Raw genomic sequence first — 21497 nt, forward strand, 5'->3', positions numbered from 1 at the left:
TCGTGCCGGCGGCGTCCACTCAGCTATCGGGGCGGACATCTGCTTTCATTAATACCATAGCATACGTGAATTCATGTTAAACCGAAAAAAACCAAAGCTCAGCGTAAGGAAGTAGTACAGTACACATTCAATTTCACAATACATTCACAATAAATGTTCAAAAATGTCTGCACGTGTATGAGCAAATTTTGTTGTTCGTTTCAGTTTCACAGGGTTGTTCTTATTGCATTCATACTGCGAGCAAGTAATGCCTCACATGTATCGACTTCGCCCTCATAAACTATGTCTTTCATCCATCCCCAAAAATCCATTGGTGTTAAATCGGGCGATCTCGGCGGCCACAGACGTGTTGCACCACGACCAATCCATTTCTGGGGAAAATGTTCATTTAAATGTGTAGTAACGGAGTTGGTGAAATGTGGAGGCGCGCTGTCATGTTGAAAATACATTTGTAATAGCGTAGCAAGTGGAACATCTTTGAGCAAGCGGGGCATTTCTTCTGGAAGGAATTGTAAGTACTTCTCGCCAATTAGACGTACTGGGAAAACGAATTGTCCAATAAAGCGTGTGTTGATTATACCAGACCACACATTTATGCTAAATTGCCGCTGGAAATTTCGTTGCACTATTGCATGTGTGTTTGCTTCAGACCATACGTGCTCGTTATGTATGTTGTTTATACCATCTCGAGTAAACAGTGCCTCATCACAATCTAAGGTATGGCGTACACTGAAGCACAATAATCTGTATCCTACATTAGATTGTGAAATGCCTAATCGTTGAGAGATACGTCGTGTACTGGTACCTGGACTACGTTGAACAGCATCCATAATATCCTCATCATCGTCTTCACGTATCGAGCGCTGTGAACACTAGGCAGAGAACTTGTCTCCCGTAACGTTCGAAATACTCCACTAATAGTTCGTGCATTCAGAATCCTCCGAGTTGGATAACGTACGCGATATTCGTTAACTGCAGCCGTAGCATTACTATCACACTTGCCATAAATCAACACTATATCGGCGTATTCCTCTGTCGTAAATATGAAAGGCATCTCTATTTCATAAATAATCTACAAACTACAACAGTTACGATGTGGTTTCACTTAAATACACTGTTGTTATGTTCTTTCACTGAACAATACAGAAAACTAACTCGTTTCAAGGTTAGGAAACGACTGAAACAACTCGGTAACGGTTGCCATCATGACTTAAACGTTTCTATATTCTTAATGGAAAGTAAACAAATTTACTTGTGTAATAAGCTGTATGTTCTGGAAAACTACTGCAGATACACGTCTGGGACATGTTTTATTAGATTCACCAGACCTTCTTCTTCTGTAGTGGTCAATCCAAGGATTGGTTTGCAACAGCTACAATGGCAGCTTGTCTCCATTCTGTGCGTCTTTCAGCTTTTCTCTTAATTTCTTTATAGGTGTTACATCCCACATCTTTCACGATTTGATCCATGTACCTCAGTCGTGGTCTTCCTCTTGGTCTTTTTCCCTCGACATATCCCTCTATGATTGTGTTCAGGAGTCCTTTATGTCTTAATAGATGGCCTGTAAATTGCACTCTTCTTTTAACAATGAAACTCCAGAAGCTTCTCTTCTCACCTGCTCTTTCCAGAACCACTTCGTTTGTGACAAAAATAAATGAAAATCGTGCTTTACATTAACCTCGTACAGTTTTGCAATCGCTTCATATTATTAGCGAAGCTGCTAAATTTCAGACAAAATCTTTTATTAGCCGTAACTCCGTAACTAAACATTTGCGGACCTCTAGTTATATGAACTTTTTCTTTAGTTTTACTTGTAGAATAGCATATTAAAATATTTGCATATCTTCGTGAATCAGCCTGTCCATATTACACGTTTACTTATACAAGATGATTACAAAAAACGTTTACAAACTGGCATGGCACATCGGGCACACAGCAAGGATCAATAATGACATAAGAACCTGGGTTCGCAAAGGCCATCTGGGGGTACTAAATGGCATTGCAGTTATTTAGCCACATGCTACAAATGGACGCCCACTGCAAGTGATGCTCAGAGTTTTCTCCAGATGTATCGTGACACTGACGCTGCATTGAATGGCGCACCATCTTAAAGCGACCTAATGTATCTTGAAGACATCCTGCTGCTACAACAATTCTGCCCACGGGGTCATCCGGCGTTGTAACAGGTGTTCCATGCGCAAGGCCCGTCAGGTACCCTCACAGGAAAAAATTGAGTAGGGACAGATCTGGTGATCGTGTTAGCCATTCGAATGGCCCACTGCGACCAATCCAGCAGCCGAGAGAAGCTGCCTGCTGAAGTGCCCTCACTTGTCTGCTGAAATGCCCGGGGGCTCTGTCGTGCTGGAATCGAATGTGGCGATGAACAAGCACGGGAACATCATTCAGCATGTCCGGCAGAACCTGTCGCAGCAATACGAGACATGTGCGACCATACAGTCGGCCCAGGAGATTGCATGGTCCAATTAAATAGTGTCCGACGATGCCACTCCACACGTAACCATAGTGCCGTCTCGTAACGTTCGACTGTCGATTCCCATGTGATTATTGATCTTTGTGGTATACCCGATGTGCCACGTCAGTTTGGAAACCGCACGTATTAGAACGCAGCATTGTGTCATAATTTTGAAGCAATTAACTAAGAACTTTACGAGATTTAACATATTGAACAAACGAACATTTACATTTTTATATAGATTCCCTTATAATTAATACGTACATGTTTATATATTGCATATGCCGGTCTAGTAGGTATATAACCCTAGGCATATAAAACCCCGCGCGTATTCGATTGCAATTTCGTGTCAAAATTTCAAAGAAATCGGGGAAGAACTTTCAGAGATTTAAGATTTTGAACACACGTATATTTATGTTTTTATGTATATGTATTATTATTGGTAGTTTTAGTGGTAGTTATAGGAGGAAGAGGAGGCGGCAGCGGATGTGGGGGAGGGAGAGTGGGAGGGAGAGGAGGAGGAGGAGGAGGAGGAGGATTGTAGTATGTCTATACGAGAAGACAATGCATATCGCCAGACAGCGCTGCCCCACGCAAGCCTGAAGAGAAGAAGATCGACGACTCAGCGTGGAGTCTGCACATCTGGGAGAGATATGAGCTTCACTCTGGAGTACTTTGACTAGAGTAGTTGTTGGCAAGTGTTTGTGTTAGGATGGGAAAAGGGGGTATTACTCAGGATTAATGAAAGTTTTGATTAAAATCGCTTGGGTGCTCTTGTAAATAATTTATTTAAAGACCGGTTTCGTAGCTTAGAAACCACATCACCAGGTTAGACATGTTAAATCATGATATTAAAGTTGCGACACGGACGGAACAGAACATTTCTTGTCTATGAATAAATGACACATTTGCGATTCGTGAGGTAAGCAGAAGGCATGGCTCCACGATTCCGCAAGCTTGCCTAAGAATTTTTTTAAAAACATGAACCCGGAAAGGACTACAGTAGGCCGAACATGATCGGTTAATCAGTAGATCGAGGGTCACAGTCCATCAAAAGTGCCACAAATACAGCGAACCGCGATGCGTGGAGATACAAGCGAGAGAGTGCCCAGCTAAGGACTTAGCTACTAAGCCGGTCATTAAATAAATTATTTGTAAGAGCAGACAGGCGGTTAGTATTCAAGATGTCTACTTACGGCTGTGGTTGTCCCTCTTACAAGATAGTGTGAAATAAAAGTTATTTACAAAAAATTCGACTCGCGGAATGCAATGACATGTCCACAGCGAATTCTGCAGAATCCCAGGGGAGAGAGGTTCTGATGTACTTGTATTGTGACACACTTGACTGCTATGTCCTATATGACACACATCAATTTATGCTGAAAAGTCGCTCAACAATTTGGTTGTGGGCGTAAATGGTGACCGCCGTACCTGTTGCTATTAAAAGGCTGCTTCTTTCCCGCCGGGATGCAGCCAGGCATATGACAACCGCTGCCTGTCGTCTCTTAGGCAGAGAGTAAAAGCTACGAGCCCTCAGTGTGACCACACTGGCCACACACCACTTGGTGATGAAATGCGCTAACATAGTCAAGTGAAATGCTGCGTGCCTATGTTCTGTTTGTCTCAAAGTAAAAGTAACAAAAAATGGCGCTGAGCACTATGGGACTTAACATCTGTGGTCATCAGTCCCCTAGAACTTAGAACTAGTTAAACCTAACTAACCTAAGGACATCACATACATCCATGCCCGAGGCAGGATTCGAACCTGCGACCGTAGCGGTCACGCTGTTTCAGACTGAAGCGCCTAGAACCGCACGGCCACACCGGCCGGCCTAAAAGTAACAACCAGAAAAGCAACCCTGAGATTCTCAGTAATAAACTGAGAACATTTTTGTTTTTGTATTGACTTTGATGCGTCATGGGCAGATGTAACTATTTTGGTTGAAGCACATCAGAGCTAAATTAATACGAAACTTCATAATTGGTAACTAAAATCAATTTGGCCAAGGCCTCAGATTGACAACTGCATGGAAGTAAGATTAATTACGATATGCAGGGTGGTTATAATAAAATTGAAGGTGTTCCGAGTGTTGTAGCGCTGGCTGTATACATCGCAGGACGCTGAAACATCGTAGGTGCGTTCATCAATAGGTGTTTTGCACAGTCTACCACCAGGTTAAAATATGATGCTGTAAACAGTCAGAATTTAGTGTGAGTGCAGGAAAAGGGAAAGATTGACCAAACGCATGATAATGACGGTTCTGGCATATATGGTCACAAGTTACAGCATGAGTTGAATGTGGTCTCCTGACTCAATAATATGCTGCATCCGTAACACAGCATGGTTGACAGTTGCTCGCAGGGTATCTGGTGAAATCACAGCTAAATGTCATCATATGCTATCCATCAGATCAATAAGAATATCCCTGATGGAAGCAATATTTCAATTATCCCCACATCCAGAAGCCACATACATTTAGGTCGGAGAATCTGGAATGGGACACATCATGAAATTGCCTAGAGATGATGCGATCATTACCGAAGGTTTCTCGAAGAAAATCTTTCACCTGGCAAACGACATGTGCTGTCGCCTCTCCTTGTCTACAGCTCGTGGTCTAGTGGCTAGCGTTGCTGCCTCTGGATCACAGGGTCCCGGGTTCGATTCCCGGCCGGGTTTGGGATTTTCTCTGTGTGGGAACTGGGTGTTTGTGGGATCCTCATCATTTCATCATCATCATAATCATTCGCGACAGTGGCTAGATTGGACTGTGTAAAAAAATTGGACTGTGTGAAACTTGGGACTTTGTACGGGCGCTGATGACAGCGCTGTTGAGCGCCCCACAACCAATCATCAACATCATCGCCCCTTTTTGCACGAAAATAGTGGTGTGGATGCAGTTGCGAAGGAAGGGAGCAGGAGTATTGGGTTTAACGTACCGTCGACATCGGGGTCATTAGATACGGAGCACAGGCTCGGGTTGCATCAAGGATGGGGTAGGAAATCAGCCGTGCCCTTTCAAAGGCACGATCCCGGCATTTGCCTGGAGCTGTTTAGGGAAATCTCGGAAAACCTTAATCTGGATGACCGGACGCGGGTTTGAACAGTCGTCCTCCAGAATGTAAGTTCAGTGTGCTAACGACTGCGCCACCTCGCTCGGTACGACGGTCTTTATAACATGGAGATGTCACTAGAGACCTAAAAGGCCCACGAGGTGTCATCCTCTTGAAGAAAAACGGAGCTCGTGAAACCACACCATACAGTCACATAACCTGAGTGCAGTGGATGTTACTGCACAACGTGTGGCGGAGTATAACATCATATGCGACGATTTTGTGCGTTCGCAGTTCCATGCAGAGTAAAATGTGTCTCGTCTGTCCAAAGAATAATCCCTGGCCACATGTCATCCACTTCTACGCATTGCAAAAAATGAAGGACAAAGTCGCGGCGTTATCGGCGTTGTAGCTGTCTTGGGGCTTCATTTGGTGGACGTTCTGAAGCTTGTGGGGATACCAGTGTAGAATATGCCGCAAAATCTTTTGAACTGTTGAGGAGGTGGGAGAAAATTCCCGTGACACAGCTCAGGCACAGGCTGCAGAATGTGAGGCATGTGCTGCATGGCTGGCTACAACTTCATTAAAAACTTGCCCCTAGCTGCTGCATAGCCTGATTCACCTGTTTCTTCAAATTTCTTGATCATATTCTTTACCTCTTTTACTGACATGGGCCCTCTTTGCAGCTGTTTCTGCCGGCGATATTCCCGCAATGCAGGTAACGCTGGTGTTGCTGCGGTTCTGATAACACAGCTGTACCAGCTTCTCAATAGCCGTTGGATTTCGTATGGAAAACTTCACCCTTATTAATCCTTTACACCAAAAGACAGTTCACGAAAGAAATCAACATTCATCGCTAAGCGACAATCACTATACTGACGCCAAATCGAGAAACATTTCACATTCTGACTGCTTAAAGCATCATGTTTTCACCGTGGCAGAACATTGAACTATTATTTTTTCATCACACTCCTCGAGTGCACCGATTAATGAACATACGTACGATGTTTCAGCGTCCTGCGACATATACAGCCCCGCACTGCAGCACTCGGAACAACGCCAATTTAATTATAATCATCCTGTATTTGAGGCCTACTTACGTTCGTACCCACTAAATCCTATTAAGTTTAGGTGATTACAAATGATACACTCAGTTGGATTGCTTATGAAATGAACGTAAATTATATGTGTTAGTTTGTCAAGCTGCAAGGTTTAATACATCATTCGCCATATAAATTGCTTCCCAAAGTGTGATTAACAAAGCTTACTAGGTGGAAATGGCTTCATAACAAGGAACAACACAAGCATCTCTTACAAGCTTGTATTGGTGACGGTGGTGGCAAAAACAGCAGTGGAAGTAGATGAGGTGATAAAGTTAGAAACGGTGCAGGTTTTCACGCTGTTGCTGCCTGTGGGTAGGGTACAGAATACATGTGGTAAATAATAAATTTGGCTTTAAAAACTTTCCCACGGCGGAGGGATGACTTTGTTGCAAGTACTTGGGTGGTATTGAATTATTACTAACGAATGTTGCCGCCGATGCCCTAGACTGAAAACTGATGATATGCATCACTGAGCTGACAGTAGCGAGCTGCAAGTGGATATTTGGGAGTGTGCTCAGTGGACTGTGAACTTTAGTGACAAAGTCGGTGCTTTGGTCATGGATGTTAGCTGATAGTTTTCTTATGAGAAACAGATCATGTCTGTTCTGTTTTTGTACACACTGGTAATTTCAAAGTAAAATGTTGATATTTCTTGGGTTACTTCGTATATGACAGCTATTTACAGACGAAGCATCGAACACGTTTGACTTCGTACTCGGTGTATACTATAACCGTATCGATCTAGTAAATGACAGCTGTAACAGGACAGCGACTAATGTGTACATAATGTTTATTTTTACTCTATATATCGAGAACTAAGAGAGACGGCGAATTCATCATCTCACTTTCAGCTTACTCGACAGTGCGACACTAGACCAGAGGATATATTCCTGTCTCTGTTTCAACCTACAATTTTTGTCCTCTAGTGTCACCGAACATGTTCTCTGATATCTTAACACATGTCGTATTGTAAGGTGTCAGGCAAATCCAACAACTTCCATGAAAACCCTGACATGATAGCAAATCCGACAGTATGTCACATAGCTCCGAATAAATCCTGACATTAAATTAACCAAAGTAATACGATCAACGAGTGAGCAAATGGAATACCACAGATTAACACAAGAACGCCTAAACGCATGTCATACCTTCCCACCGTGAAACAGAAGCAGTTCCGAGGGGAGAAACGAGAACAGAAGCCGAGAGCAGAACCGTGTTAAGCTAGAAGGCCCTACGATAAGGGACGGACACCCACATCGCCGGCTGACCGCCAAAACCACCCGAAAGCCCATGTTAAAAGATAGAGCCCTCCAGAAGAACAGTATAGATCTTACAATAACACTAAAAGGGCCACACCAGCTGCAAGTTTTAGCGTGAGACTTTTTTGCGTCTCTGTTACGTTGCAAACGTTAAAAACATTGCCCCACCACGAAAAGTATAACATTTCTCATTGGATGGACAGAATTTTGTAGGCGGACCTTAAGGTTACATTGAGACCCTGATTGGTCAGTTGAAAACACAGCCAGATAGCTTTTTTTAAACCAACTTCTGTAAATTGTAGTAAGGAGAAGTTAGGAGAGAGTTGCTTCCGAGACGGCGAGGTGTGGAGCTGTGCCGCCCGCCGCCCCCTGACGCTGCCTAAACACCAACAAGGTAATGAACGCACGCGATGCCGCATTTTTGAGCGCATAAGGCTTCACTCAGAACTGCAGAAGTCTCATTTGTTACATCCCTTTTTTACGTAATCCTAGTGTCGATCGTCAATTAAATCTCATGGTGCTCACATTTGGTACTTGAAGTAAAAATCTGAAATGCAATGATTTTTCTGTTATATAATTATTGAGAAGCCACATCAGCCACTGTAATTTACGACAAGTTAGATAAGTAATTAAAGATAATTGAGGGTCACTGTAGACCATTTTGATAGTTTTCTCTTTTATGAAACTTAACTTAAATCTAGATTATAGATGTGATATGGCATAGGTCATCCTTCGATCCATTGCAGAACTTGGAAACCCATTCAGGGAATATTCGTTCACATTTTTGTTGAACACAGTTGGTTTTTATCATCCTGTATTAAAACATTTCCTTTTATCAATAGTGCAATTTATAAACAATGTTTTGTGAGTAGAATAAAATTTCCAGTGGCAAACTTAACTGCTTTTTAGACGTTATTTTACCAGCTAACTAAAAATAGGAAAAGCCGGCCGCGGTGGTCTTGCGGTTCTAGGCGCTGCAGTCCAGAACCGCGGGACTGTTACGGTCGCAGGTTCGAATCCTGCCTCGGGCATGGATGTGTGTGATGTCCTTAGGTTAGTTAGGTTTAAGTAGTTCTAAGTTCTAGGGGACTGATGACCTAAGATGTTACGTCCCATAGTGCTCAGAGCCATTTGAACCATAAAAATAGGAAAGCCTTGAACCCCTTCCACTAAATTTAGTTAGTATTAAGATTCTTTTACAGGGGGTGCAGTGGAGCTGACGCTGAAATCATTAAGTATTTGATTATATCATCGCTAGTCTCACTGAACTCTTCTGAACTCTACATGTCATGTGTGGTCTGGTGTCTCCTTGCCAGCAGCAGGTCCCAGGTTCAAACTAATCAATTCCCTAAAAAACACGCTTAGAGCGTCGTTGCGCAAAAGTGGTAGGGAGACACGACTTAGAACAAACAGACTCCACGCAGAATGTTAGACTATCATCTTGTCTCTTCTTCTAGTCAGCGTTTTACGCAAATGTCTTTCTTCACCAACTGCGGAGGATTTCCTCATTACTATTGACCTGAATTTTCAATGCCTTTCTGAAGCACCACATCTCAGACGCTCTGCGGTACGGCCAAGAATGTCCCGACAGCCAGTGCCCTCTGTCGCAAACACAGCTGCCACAAGGTTAGTAACGTATGGGGACCGCTCTGTCTGCTATAGAGCATTCAACCCGAGACGAAAGCATCCCACTGCCTTTTGAAACAGTGAAGGCGAAGATTGTCCCATTCTTTGTAAAGCTTTGTCAATAGTTGATGCGGAACTGGCCTAACACGTAGTTGAGGCTTTGGTTCTTCACAAATAATCCCCATCGGGTCTATAGTCAGACTGCTCCATTAAGTCAACACGATTTCATTCCAATCATGATGCAAGAGTCCCTGTTTTGTGAACAAGACCAGTTGCAAAGCGTTACCGAACACAATGGCAACAATGGTATTGTTTAAAACATTGTGATAAGCACATGCTTTCAGTTTACCATCGACTAGACGTAATGGTCTGAGTAAAAAACGGTGGCCGAGCGGTTCTAGGCGCTTCTGTCCGGAACCGCGCGACTGCTACGGTCGCAGGTTCGAATCCTGCCTCGGACATGGATGTGTGTGATGTCCTAGGTTACTTAGGTTTCAGTAGTTCTAAGTTCTAGGGGACCGATGGCCTGAGATATTAACTCCCTTAGTGCTTAGAGCCATTTGAACCATTTGAGTCAAAATGGACAGAAGCACTCCTTGAGCATTACACACCTACGTCTTCGGATACGCTCCTCACCAGAACACGGAAGCCGAAGCCTGTCGCTTCTGTTGATGACTGCTGCAGTGGAACTCACGCCTTACAGTTTGTCAATTGTTGCCAATTAATTTATTAGGCGTTACGAAGTCAAGATTTAGTTTGTTCTATCTGTTGTTAGATACTCTTGGAGATGCAGCCGTTTGTTACGCAGATCTGGTGCAGGCAGAAAGTTTTGACATATATGCAGTGGCTCTTTCACCTTTGAGGCACATTCCCACGTGATGCTCCGAATGAGGTCACGTCACATTGTTGGATTACGTAATATCCGAGTACGCCGGGGTCCGCAACTGGTAAATATTCTGGAATAGTCGAAACAGCTAAAAATCTAATCTTTTTTTTTTTAGCGTGTAGTTTGACCAGTGTGCTCAACAGTGCTCACAGGGGAACCTCGCAGCAGCAACAAAAAATGGCTCTGAGCACTATGGGACTCAACATCTGAGGTCATCAGTCCCCTAGAACTTAGAGCTACTTAAACCTAACTAACCTAAGGACATCACACACATCCATGCCCGAGGCAGGATTCGAACCTGCGACCGTACGGACACGCGGTTCCAGACTGAAGCGCCTAGAACCGCACGGCCACACCGGCCGGTAGCAGCAACAAAATGCCAGTAACAACATCTCAGTAATCAGCTGTAGTGAGAGTGGGCCGTTTTAAAGCTATTGACGCTGTGTTAACAGTGTTGGTGTCGTCTGCGCTTTCCTGATTTTTTGCGTTTAAATGCATGATATGTTTCAGATAATTAATCTTCCACTGTTACGTTTGACTCCTTTACTTATTCTGTCATAACTTGTTTCGAGGCTGCAGCTTCGTTATCAAACGCTCATCATCATGCCATAGCAGATGTAGTTTTTGCCTCCATGTGTTGTTGCTCCTTTACATCTGGTAAGACCATATGATGTTGATGAGCGTTTGGTAGAGAGGCATTAGTCTCGAAACTGATTATGTCAGGATAAACAAAGCTACAAGTCAGCCATAATTATGGAATATTTATCTCCTGAAATATTGTTGTCAGCTACGGATCCATAATAATTTTCTCTAAAAAATGGAGACTCAATAAGATTGTAATATGTTTTAACATATGTTACATTTACAATTTGTGTTAGTGTATGTTATGACTTAGAGGTGCCTTGAAAGTTTCGGAAGTGGAACCACTAGGGTTCCCCAGCTAAGCTTTGGAAAGAAGAGTCGAGGTTATACAGAGTAGCAGACACACAACGCTTTCCTCTGGTACAGAGGAGGTAACTAAATCTAAAAAGTGAGACTTCAAATGGGGGCGCCAAGACATATACAAAAAGAACAGTTGGATTTATGGATGTGAAAAAGTAACAAAACGTGAATCCCCAATTACATTGGGGGTATGGGGGTATGTTGATATGCAGTAGCGTAAGTCTAAGTGCTGTAAACAGCACAGGGTGTCCATAAAGGACCACTGTCGCTCAAAGGAAAAAAAAAGGAAAAAATAGCTTGGAAACTATTAGAGACAGAGAATCACTGTTTATTGTACAACGTTTAGCAGCTCTCAAAGTTTTTTTTTCTTTAACTTTTATTGCAGATTTGACATGGAATGTATCAGAATAGCCACGGACAAGGAGAAGGCTCAATGTGTCATCTGATATTTGTGGATTCCAAATCTGCGACCGACGTCAGTACCGGAGGACAACACCGGCAAAAGCAAACATAATGAGGTGGTTCTAAACTTTAAAGAGACAGGCAATATCAAAGACCGTTTTCGAAGCGGATGTCCACTGTGTCTCCAGCACGTGTTAGCAGAGTGCAAGCTGCTTTTATGCGCAGCAAAATGGCTCTGACCACTATGGGACTCAACTGCTGAGGTCATTAGTCCCCTAGAACTTAGAACTAGTTAAAACTAACTAACCTAAGGACATCACAAACATCCATGCCCGAGGCAGGATTCGAACCTGCAACCGTAGCGGTCTTGTGGTTCCAGAGTGCAGCGCCTTTAACCGCACGGCCAATTCGGCCGGCTTATGCGCAGCGCTCAGAAGTCAGTTCGTTGTGCATCACGGAAATTACTCGAAGCAGGATCCACAAAGTTACACGGTTACGCATTTCTGCGCACAAAGTGCAAATATTCCAAGCATTGCAGCCAAACGATCGTACTCTATGGTATGCATTCGTGTTTTCCACGTTGGCCTCCATAGATGCTGACAATGATTGCCTGAAAAAGTGCCTGTCTTCATCTTAAGCAGCGTTCCATATTTCTGGACATGTGAATCGCCACAGTATTAGGATTTGGGGCTCTGAAAACCCACAAAACACATGGGAACAGATCTATGATAAACTTTGGCACTATTAAGAATCAACTTGCGAATTGCGACTGTGGTTCTCCATCAGCACTAGAATATTTCGGAGCAAATGAAACTTTATGCTGGATCGGGACTCGAGCGCAGCACAAACTTTAATTTGTTCTGAAACATTCGACAGCTGATGTAGAGCCATAATCGCAGTTTGGGAGTTCGTTCCTAGTTGAATACATCTGTTGATCGTCAACGCAGTATCTCAGACACAGCTCTGAAGACTAAGCCTAATGTCTCTCTCTCTCTCTCTCTCTCTCTCTCTCTCTCTGTGTGTGTGTCTTTCTCCGTACGAACAGGCCTCGTAAGGCCCAAGGGTACCTACCGACCACCGTGTCATTGGGTGCGGATATCGAAGAGCATGTGTTCGACACACTGCTCTCCTGACCGTTGTCAGTTTTCGTGACCAGAGTCGCTACTTCTCAGTTAAGTAGCTCCTCTATTGGCCTCGCGAGGGCTGAGTGCACCCCGCTCGCAACAGCGCTCAGCAGGCCTGGACAGTGACCCATCCAAGTGCTAGCCAGGACTGACAGCGCTTAACTTCGGTGATTTGCTGGGAACCAGTGTTACCACTGTGGCAAGGCCGTCGGCAAACCTCATGTTTGCTGTGGCCAGTGCACGATGTGGTGATAGACCTATTTTTCTTCGCAGAGAGCATCATAACGGGAAATATTTACCTGACCATGTTTGCGCAGTTCCAGCTACCACAAATCGAAGAACTGCAGCCGTGCATCATCTTTCAGCATGGCAGTGCTCTACTACATTGGAGAATGAGCGTGCAGGATGTGCTGAATGACACATTTCCTGAGAAGTGGCTGGGTCTTAATGGATCCCATCGCATGGCCCGTGTTCTGTCCTGGTGTCCCACCATTAGACTTCTTTTTGTGAGGTTACGACAAGGATCACGTGCACATAGCACACGTCAATGATATTTCCACTCTTTGTCCATGAATCAATGAAGCAATAACGCTGACCAGTACACGGGCAGAACACGAATTTGCCTTGATTTTCTGTGAGGGGCGATCAAAATGTTTCTGTTTGAGGGTGTTGCTGCAGCGTATATGCAATTTAGCGCGATTCCGATGCGGGTATAAAAGCACTGACATGCAGACAAGGAAACAGTGTGGCATTCGTATATTTAGATGTGTGTGTGTGTGTGTGTGTGTGTGTCTGTGTGTGTGTGTGTGTGTGTGTGTGTGTGGTAAATACGGAAATGTGAACTGTGGCTATATTATTACCAGATGCGTCCAAACAGGACCAACATGCTGTTATTCTTTTCTTGGCTGCCGATGGACAACCATATGTAAGAGTGAAGAATACGTGCAACCAAGGCGAAACGTCCGGGAAAACTCTGACATGTGCTACTGCTTCATGATAACACAGGCCCCCATATTGCAAATGTCGTAACGGAAAAGCTACGCCAACTAAAATGGGACACTCTCGAACAGGTGACGTATAGTCTTGGTCTCTTCCCTGCAATTATCACGCCTTCAATACCTTAAACAAGGTCTTGAAGGGTCGACGACTCAAATCGGAAAAGGATGTGCAGCTAGCAGTTACCAAATGGTTATCTTCAGCCTGGTGCGTCAGTGGGATGATTGCATCAATGCTCACGGCAGTTTTGCCTGATTGGCATACCGATTCTGTACTGTACTGCCTTTGAATAGAAACTTTTTGCTGGCTGTTATGTGAGCAACGAATGGAGCGCATTACGAAATTTATTCGCTGTCCCCAAATATTTTAACATCAACTTTATTAGGTATAGATGTAGGCCTATTACTTGTTAGTGACGCATGAAAATTTATGCCTCGGTCGGACTCGAACCTGTATTTCCCGCTTACCGCATGTGGACGCCTCGACCACTTCGGCTCTCCTTGCATGCTCCTCGGACCGATCCAGACTTCCATATACCATACAGCCTTCATTCTTTAATGCTTGCAACATTACATTGTATTCCTGCAATAGGGAGAATCAAACTATGTGTTCAACACTCGTCTTCGTTGCCAAAGACGTTAACGCACGCTTGAGTCGTGATGCTCGGCCTGGGGTTCAGCAGGTTCGAATCCCGGCGCTGGAAATACTTTCACTGCCAGTATTTGGCCGGCAAGGTGAGGAAAGGTGATAGCGTAAAGTTCCTGATCACCAGACTTTGCGCCAATGTCCTGGTTTAAATACCAAACGCGTCCACACTGTCTCATGAAGTGAATAATGCATGTGACAGTGTTGATGGTGATCTGTCTGTCGGATGGGGACGTTAAGCTTGGTGGCCCCCTTGGTGCTATTCTTGAGGAGTAGGCTATGTGCTAGCACCAGGTTTCACCTTCTCCCTCCTCTTATCACCACCACCACCACCACCACCACCACCACCACTATCACTACCACTACTATCACTGATGTCATCATGATGATCACCGCTACACACACTCACACACACACACACACACACACACACACACACAATACATACATACATGTAGTATTGCAAATATGTAATGGAGCAATGTATTGGAGCATGATATAAATAAATAAAAAAATAAAAAACTGCGTTTTCGATGTTACTTTTATCGCTTTGTCCATGTACGAGACAGTAACGTTTTTTACAGCATCTGTTCCTTTAGACATGTAGAACGAAAAGAGAGAGAGAGAGAGAGAGAGAGAGAGAGAGAGAGAGAGAGAGAGAGAGAGAGAGAGAGAGGTGGGGTGGGGACGCACATATTGAAAGTGTGGCAGAACAGAAAAAAAAACGCATTGAGAGTTGCTAAACTTTTTCAAGAAATCACGACGCTCTCTGCCTCTAATAGTTTTGAAATGATAGGGAAACAATATGGACACGCTGTATTCGAGGCGTGGGTTTGCCGCTGTTCAGCATGCAGTTTCACTTACGGCTCTTCTGGCGCTGTGGGCGACATCGTGCTGGCGGCGGTGGTGATGCTGGAGGCGGTGGTGAAGTCGAGCGCCGCGTCGCCGGTGAGGTTGCAGGCGGGGCAGAGGTCGGCTGAGGTGAACTTGGTGGCGTCGCCCGCCTGGTTGGCGCCCGACACCTGCGCCCCCACGCCGATCCAGGCGACCAGCGCGCTCGCCGTCAGCGCCCCGAGCAGCGCGCCCTGAGGACGGCCACCACAACATGCAGCGAAACGCTCACTCACACCCTCCCATAAATCTGCGTCTGCAGCAGGCAGCAAAATTCATGTTGCCATTTCTCTTTACACGATATTTATACAACGCTGTCCGCCCCGGGTAGCTGAGTGGTCAGCGCGACAGAATATGAATCCTAAGGGCCCGGGTTCGATTCCCGGCTCGATCAGAGGTTTTCTCCGCTCAGGGGCTGGGTGTTGTGTTGTCCTAACCATCATCATTTCATCCCCATTGACGCGCAAGTCGCCGAAGTGGCGTCAAATCGAAAGAGTTTGCACCCGGCGAACGGTCTACTCGACGGGAGGCCCTAGTCACACGACATTTTTATTTTATACATCGCTCCTGGTTGTCATCATTAGCAATCGAACAAAGCTTCCACTGCTCGGAGTTTGTACACCAACCAAACCGTGGACAGGATACGTTGCGCACCACTGTAGTGATTTTTTGTTGGGGCCATTAAACAGTAAAACATTCAACAGAAATCCAAAACTAACAGAAAGCCTGTGCCGAACTGTAATAAGTTACAAGCAAATTGTCAGACAGGCAGACGTATCATTTCAGTATCAGTCTGGAGAAACATAGGACATATGAAGGCTACCGACCAGTAGTAAGTGTACCCAGTGCCATTTGTCGTGAAACCTCGACCGTGTTTTGTCTTTCAGCGTGAAAGTGGTATGAGTCGCCTGAGTATGTTCTTGGCATTAATATGTTGTCTGGTATCAGTTCAATTATCCCCCTGTCTAACCTTGATTGCCTCCCTTAATTACACTGACCCAGAAGGTTGGTGCCTGCATCACGAAGTTGGAATCTTAGTATTTTATTTCATGATCATAGGTGGGGCGAAAGCTGATTAAAGCTCCACAAACTATAAATTATTTGGAAAACTCATACTTAAGAACCACTAAGAACTACTGATGAAATAATCTTTCGTTGTTTTATTTTTGATGCCACGGTAAGAACGTTCTCGCGCAGTCTGTGTAAATAATTTTATGCCACGTGATCATGATTCACTGATCAAAATTGGTACTGGATGAATGTTTATTTCATCAGTACTTCTTCGTTGTTCTGAAATACGACTCTCTTTTCAAACAGCTGATTTAGTTAGCCGTTCGAGAAGAGTGTAACTGTTGTTAAGCAGTTCTTGTTGTCTTTCCACAATATGACAGGCTATATTCGCAAGGTATGTGGTACAAATGCGAGTTTCAGAGCCATAAATTTTCTTTCCTGCAGCTTAACAGTCCGTTTCCTCTCCACGAATAATGCACCTTGTCGAAGTGTGGAGGCTTGCGCGCCTCAGCGATACAGATAACCATACCGTATGTGTAGCCACAACGCAGATGCCAGACTAACCCGCGGTTCTTGAAGCGAAATGGATACAGTCTACTCGGAAGGGATGCAGATACACTTGAAGGGCCACTATCCCATTGTTTGGAGTCCATCCCGGGTAACCGAACTACGCTTTGAGACACCCCTCAGACGCTGGCAGATGGGCTAAGAGTGGCACAAATTAGGGTAAAACACATTGTTGAGAATTTGTCGCCATTAGTCACATCGCAGTGAACACCAGACCCAAATACAGAGGACTCGCAAAGTTCCAGTAGTTGAACAATGCCACAATCAGGTCATGTGTGTAGCTGATGTGCATAGGTGAGCAGGTTCGCAGTTTCTGTCTTCGTGAGGAAATATATTCCTAGCTGTACCGGGCATAACGTTCTTCCAAAGATATTGTGACCAATCCTCAAAGTGTTTTAAATTTTTTTAACCATTGTGGCTATAATTGTGGATATAGCAATTTATGGACCATGGTCAACCACTGTAGGGCAACAAGTTAAAGGTTTATTGTGTGTTACGTGTTGCAGACGTATCAACAATAAATGCCAATTTACACAGCGAACAAGGGAACATATGGGCCTTCTTGTGTTGACATTTATCAAAGCTGTGGAACTGTTGAAGCGTAAACACCTACATAGATATAGTGAAACATCGAATAGGGTTAAAAAAATCGCTGTACCAAAGTTTGGTGCTGAACTAAACCGCGTGACTAAATTATACTTCGAGCGCTATAACCAAAGTATTAGTATTTGAGCTTCAAATAAGTTCTGTGAGCACAGCCAGATAATGTTTTCGACATTTGCCATTTGTAGGATCGAACTCATGAGATGGGGGGACCTCGTGCCTTCCTTCATAGAGTGTGCGCGTCATCTCAGACCCTGAAAGTTTGCCATCTGTTTTAACTCACGTTGAAGTTACCTTTCACCAGAATGGATGTAGTACGATACAAACAAGACGCGCGCAGTCCTACTGACCAACTGTGGGTCGGTTGAATGATGAAAATAACGAAGTGGAACTTAAGTCTACGGCCTTTATGCGTTATGTAGGTAGCATTTCCAACAAGATTGGCCGTAATCTGAGGAAACACGGTGTGAAGTCTCTTTGTTCGGACCACCATCTAGGATTAGGGCCCTTTCAGATTGTGCAAAGGGTGATCTTGTTTCTGCAGTATCCCCAGCAGTTGTGGCAGGTCATACATCAGTTAGATCATAAGGACCACGAAGGACCAGTGCATAGAGCATAAGCGTCACACATGTTTACGACAGCCGAGAAAATCTGCTATTGCAGAACATTTCATTGCTACCCATCTTCTAGAGAATAAAGGAAGGAAGATCAGAGTTTAATGTCCCGTGGACATCGAGATCATTAGAGGCGGAGCACAAGTCCGGATTGATCGAAGGATGGGGAAGGAACTCGGCCATGCCCTTTTAAAGGAACCAATCCGGTATTTGCGTGGAGCGATTTAGGGAAATGACGGAAATCCTAAATGAAGACGGCTGGGCGCGGGGTTGAACCGTCGTCCTCCGAATGCGAGTGCAGTGTGCTGACCACCGCGCCACCTCTCTCGGTACCCATCTTCAGCTGGAATATAACAACTGAGAGGTACTATGGTACACTTCCAATTACTGGGATAGTGGTCTGTCCCGATAGCTGAGTGGTAAGCGTGACGGATTGCTGTCCTACGGACTCGGGTTCGATTCCCGGCTGGGTCGGGGATTTTCTCCGCTCAAGGACTGGACGTTGTGCTATCTTCATCATTTCACCCCTATCCGGCGCGCAGGTCGCCCAATGTGGCGTCGAATGTAAGACCTGCACCAAAGCGGTCGGACCTGCCCCACAAGGGGCCTCCCGGCCAATGACGCCAAACGCTCATTTCCACTAGGATAGTGTTAGCAAGCAAGCTGTTGACATGAAAGTAGTAAGTGATCTTATAACTAGAAGGGGGAAGTTTTGACCTTAATTCTGCTTGGAATTATGCTCTCTCTCTGATCAAACGACAGAGGGACACCCGTTGTCGGTTAATATTACATTATCGATCGTATGACGTCAGTCATCTTTTGATGTGTTGTGGCGCTAGTTGTTCACAGTGTATGGTATGTTTCTGCATACCCTGTCCATTGGTTTCGTGGTTCGTGCATCCCCTCCTGCGAAGGGTTTAAATCACAAGGCACAATGTTCTCTCACTTCAGCTGTGACTCGAAAATGGGGAGGTTTTCACCTGCTCAAATATCGGCGGTTGTCGAAGGCTCCAACCGGCTGCATTGCAGTAACTTATTTAAATACATATTGTTTCTGTAGAGGGATTCCTTTGCGGCATTTTGCAGTTCTACTGAAACGGTTCTGTAGAATCTGCGAGTGTAAATGGAGAATTAGGTGGATGGTCTCAGTCGGGCGCGCAGGGGGTCCTTACCTTGTTGTTGGCCCACGGGAAGAACATCCCCAGCGAGAACATGCCGAGCGTCACTCCGCCCACCATGCCGTTGAAGCTCAGCGCCACCTGCCACAACAGACGGAGAACAGACGTTGTCAGTAGGCTGCAAAACAGTACCAATTTTGTACAAGGCTGCAGAATATCACTTCTACGTGTCAGAATTCGCTCACGTTTGGACAAAAGAAGGTGTTTCACATTTACTGTCCCAGCTGGCAAGAGCACACAGTGACCTTATCGGCTTCCAGTGACGAGTGGCATGACCAGACAATGGCCGAGCCTGGAGTAATGATGCGCCTCTTCGCTGCCGGCTAAAGCTTCAGTCCAGCTCGTCTACTCGTTTACACGGAGCATTCGAATCGATGGAAACCGATGTGTTACTGCTGTACGAAGCAGCTCCACCTGTTCCCTTGCACCATGTCGCGACACAGTAAATTGTCAGTATGGGTACATTGACTAGTTTTTTCCTTACATTATTGTAAACTTTGCTTTGACCTGCCTTAGTATATGCGCCACTGTGCAGTGAAAATGTTAATCAAGTGCCAGATTTAAGTGATTTGTGAAAAGAACGGGACTTTGTGTGTAATTTATACAAATAGTAATATTATATTTTTCTCCAGTAGTATAAGAAAAGCGCCATCTTGTCACAAAACCTATTTTGATTGGTGTTGGGTTCTCGGTAGTCTCTTACATGTCCCTGGACTTGACCCTGGTGCCAATCCACGGAGGAAATCTTCCAAATATGCGTTAGCAGATGGGGCTTGGTCTTTCCACCAAGATGTACGTACCTCTGGAGTTCCAAATTTTAAAATATATGAGACGCAGTTTTTGTTGATTACAGTTCTACAACTTAAAAGTGTAATGCTGTATTTCTGTACTTGCATTATAGCAAATAAGAATTAATGCCACAGTATTAATGGCTCCGGGAACAAAAACATTTTCTCTTCTCTTTTGTCGAGGACTGACGTTTTTGAGACCGTGGCAGTGTACAAAATACATTGTCGGAAAAAAAATCCCAACACCAAGAAATAATTAATGTAGGGTAATGGCACTTCAGGAATACATTTGCCCAGGTGGCATATTTCGGTGGTTAACGTTGCAAGATGACAGGAAAATGTAAGGGCGAGAGAAGAGCCGCTGCGAATTTGAAATGCTGGTACATTAATAACCGCAGTAAAGGGGCAGAATGTTGAATGCAAGGATGAAAACATGCATGCATTGAGTCGTACAGGTGCCGATGTCAGTGTGTGCGATGGAATTCAATGTCTGTTGCTCTTGATCGGTCAGCATAGCGAGCGCTGTTAAACAACCACATAAATTAATACTGCTGTGGAGCTGTCGTCCGATGCTGTCGCATACATGTTCAATTGGAAACGGATCTGATGATCGAGCAGGCCAAGACAACAAGTCGACACTCTGTAGAGCATGTTGGGTTACAACAGTGCTAAACGGTCGAGCGCTATCCTGCTGGGAAACACCTCCTGGAATCCTGTTCAAGCGTGGCAGCACAGCAGGTCGAGTCACGAGACTGACGTACAAATCAGCAGTCAGGGTACATGGTATGACCACAAGAGTGTTCCTGCTGTCATACGAAGTCGCAGTTCAGACGATAACTCTAGTTGTAGGTTCATTGTGTCTCGCCCGTAGACAGGCTGGCTATAGGCGGTCGCCTTGTGTTCTCGTAACCAACACCCAGCCATGTCTGGCACCGGGACAGAACCGACTTTCATCAGTAAAAACAACAGATGTCAACTCCGCCCTCCAATGAGCTCTCGCTTGACACCACTGAAGTTGCAAACGCCGGTGGTTTGGGGTCAGTGGAGTGCACGATACAGGGCGTCTTGCTCGGAGCCGTCATTGAAGTAGCCGATTCGTAAATGTTCATTGTGTTGCTGTGGACGCTGATAGTGTATAGAACGGCGGCACAGCTAAGTAGCATTTTCGAAGGCCAGGTCTCTCTATGCATTGTGATTTGCCTAGAAATGAATAAATGAGCAAAATGTACCAACATTTCAGACTGTCCTTTTAAGTGTTTGGCTAGTCCTGTTGCCAGCTATAACTTTAGGGAGAAAGTGAGAGCGTGCAATGTATGCCGAGATAAGAAAAACATTGCA

The 21497-nt window shown here is 44.7% G+C and overlaps 1 protein-coding gene across 1 annotated transcript in view; it reads right to left on the reverse strand.

The window, feature by feature from the left end:
• The window catches only part of LOC124594914 (sodium-coupled monocarboxylate transporter 1-like), a 118046-nt gene that overhangs the window by 19593 nt on the left and 76956 nt on the right, over positions 1-21497 (reverse strand). Inside the window, exons 13-14 of the mRNA XM_047133394.1 lie at positions 19366-19452; positions 15372-15592 (exon numbers count right to left, since the gene is read on the reverse strand). Coding sequence (XP_046989350.1) covers positions 15372-15592; positions 19366-19452 — 308 coding nt within the window. The remainder of the gene's footprint in view (positions 1-15371; positions 15593-19365; positions 19453-21497) is intronic.

Source organism: Schistocerca americana, chromosome 2, assembly GCF_021461395.2.
Source record: "Schistocerca americana isolate TAMUIC-IGC-003095 chromosome 2, iqSchAmer2.1, whole genome shotgun sequence".
NCBI classification, from domain to species: domain Eukaryota; kingdom Metazoa; phylum Arthropoda; class Insecta; order Orthoptera; family Acrididae; genus Schistocerca; species Schistocerca americana.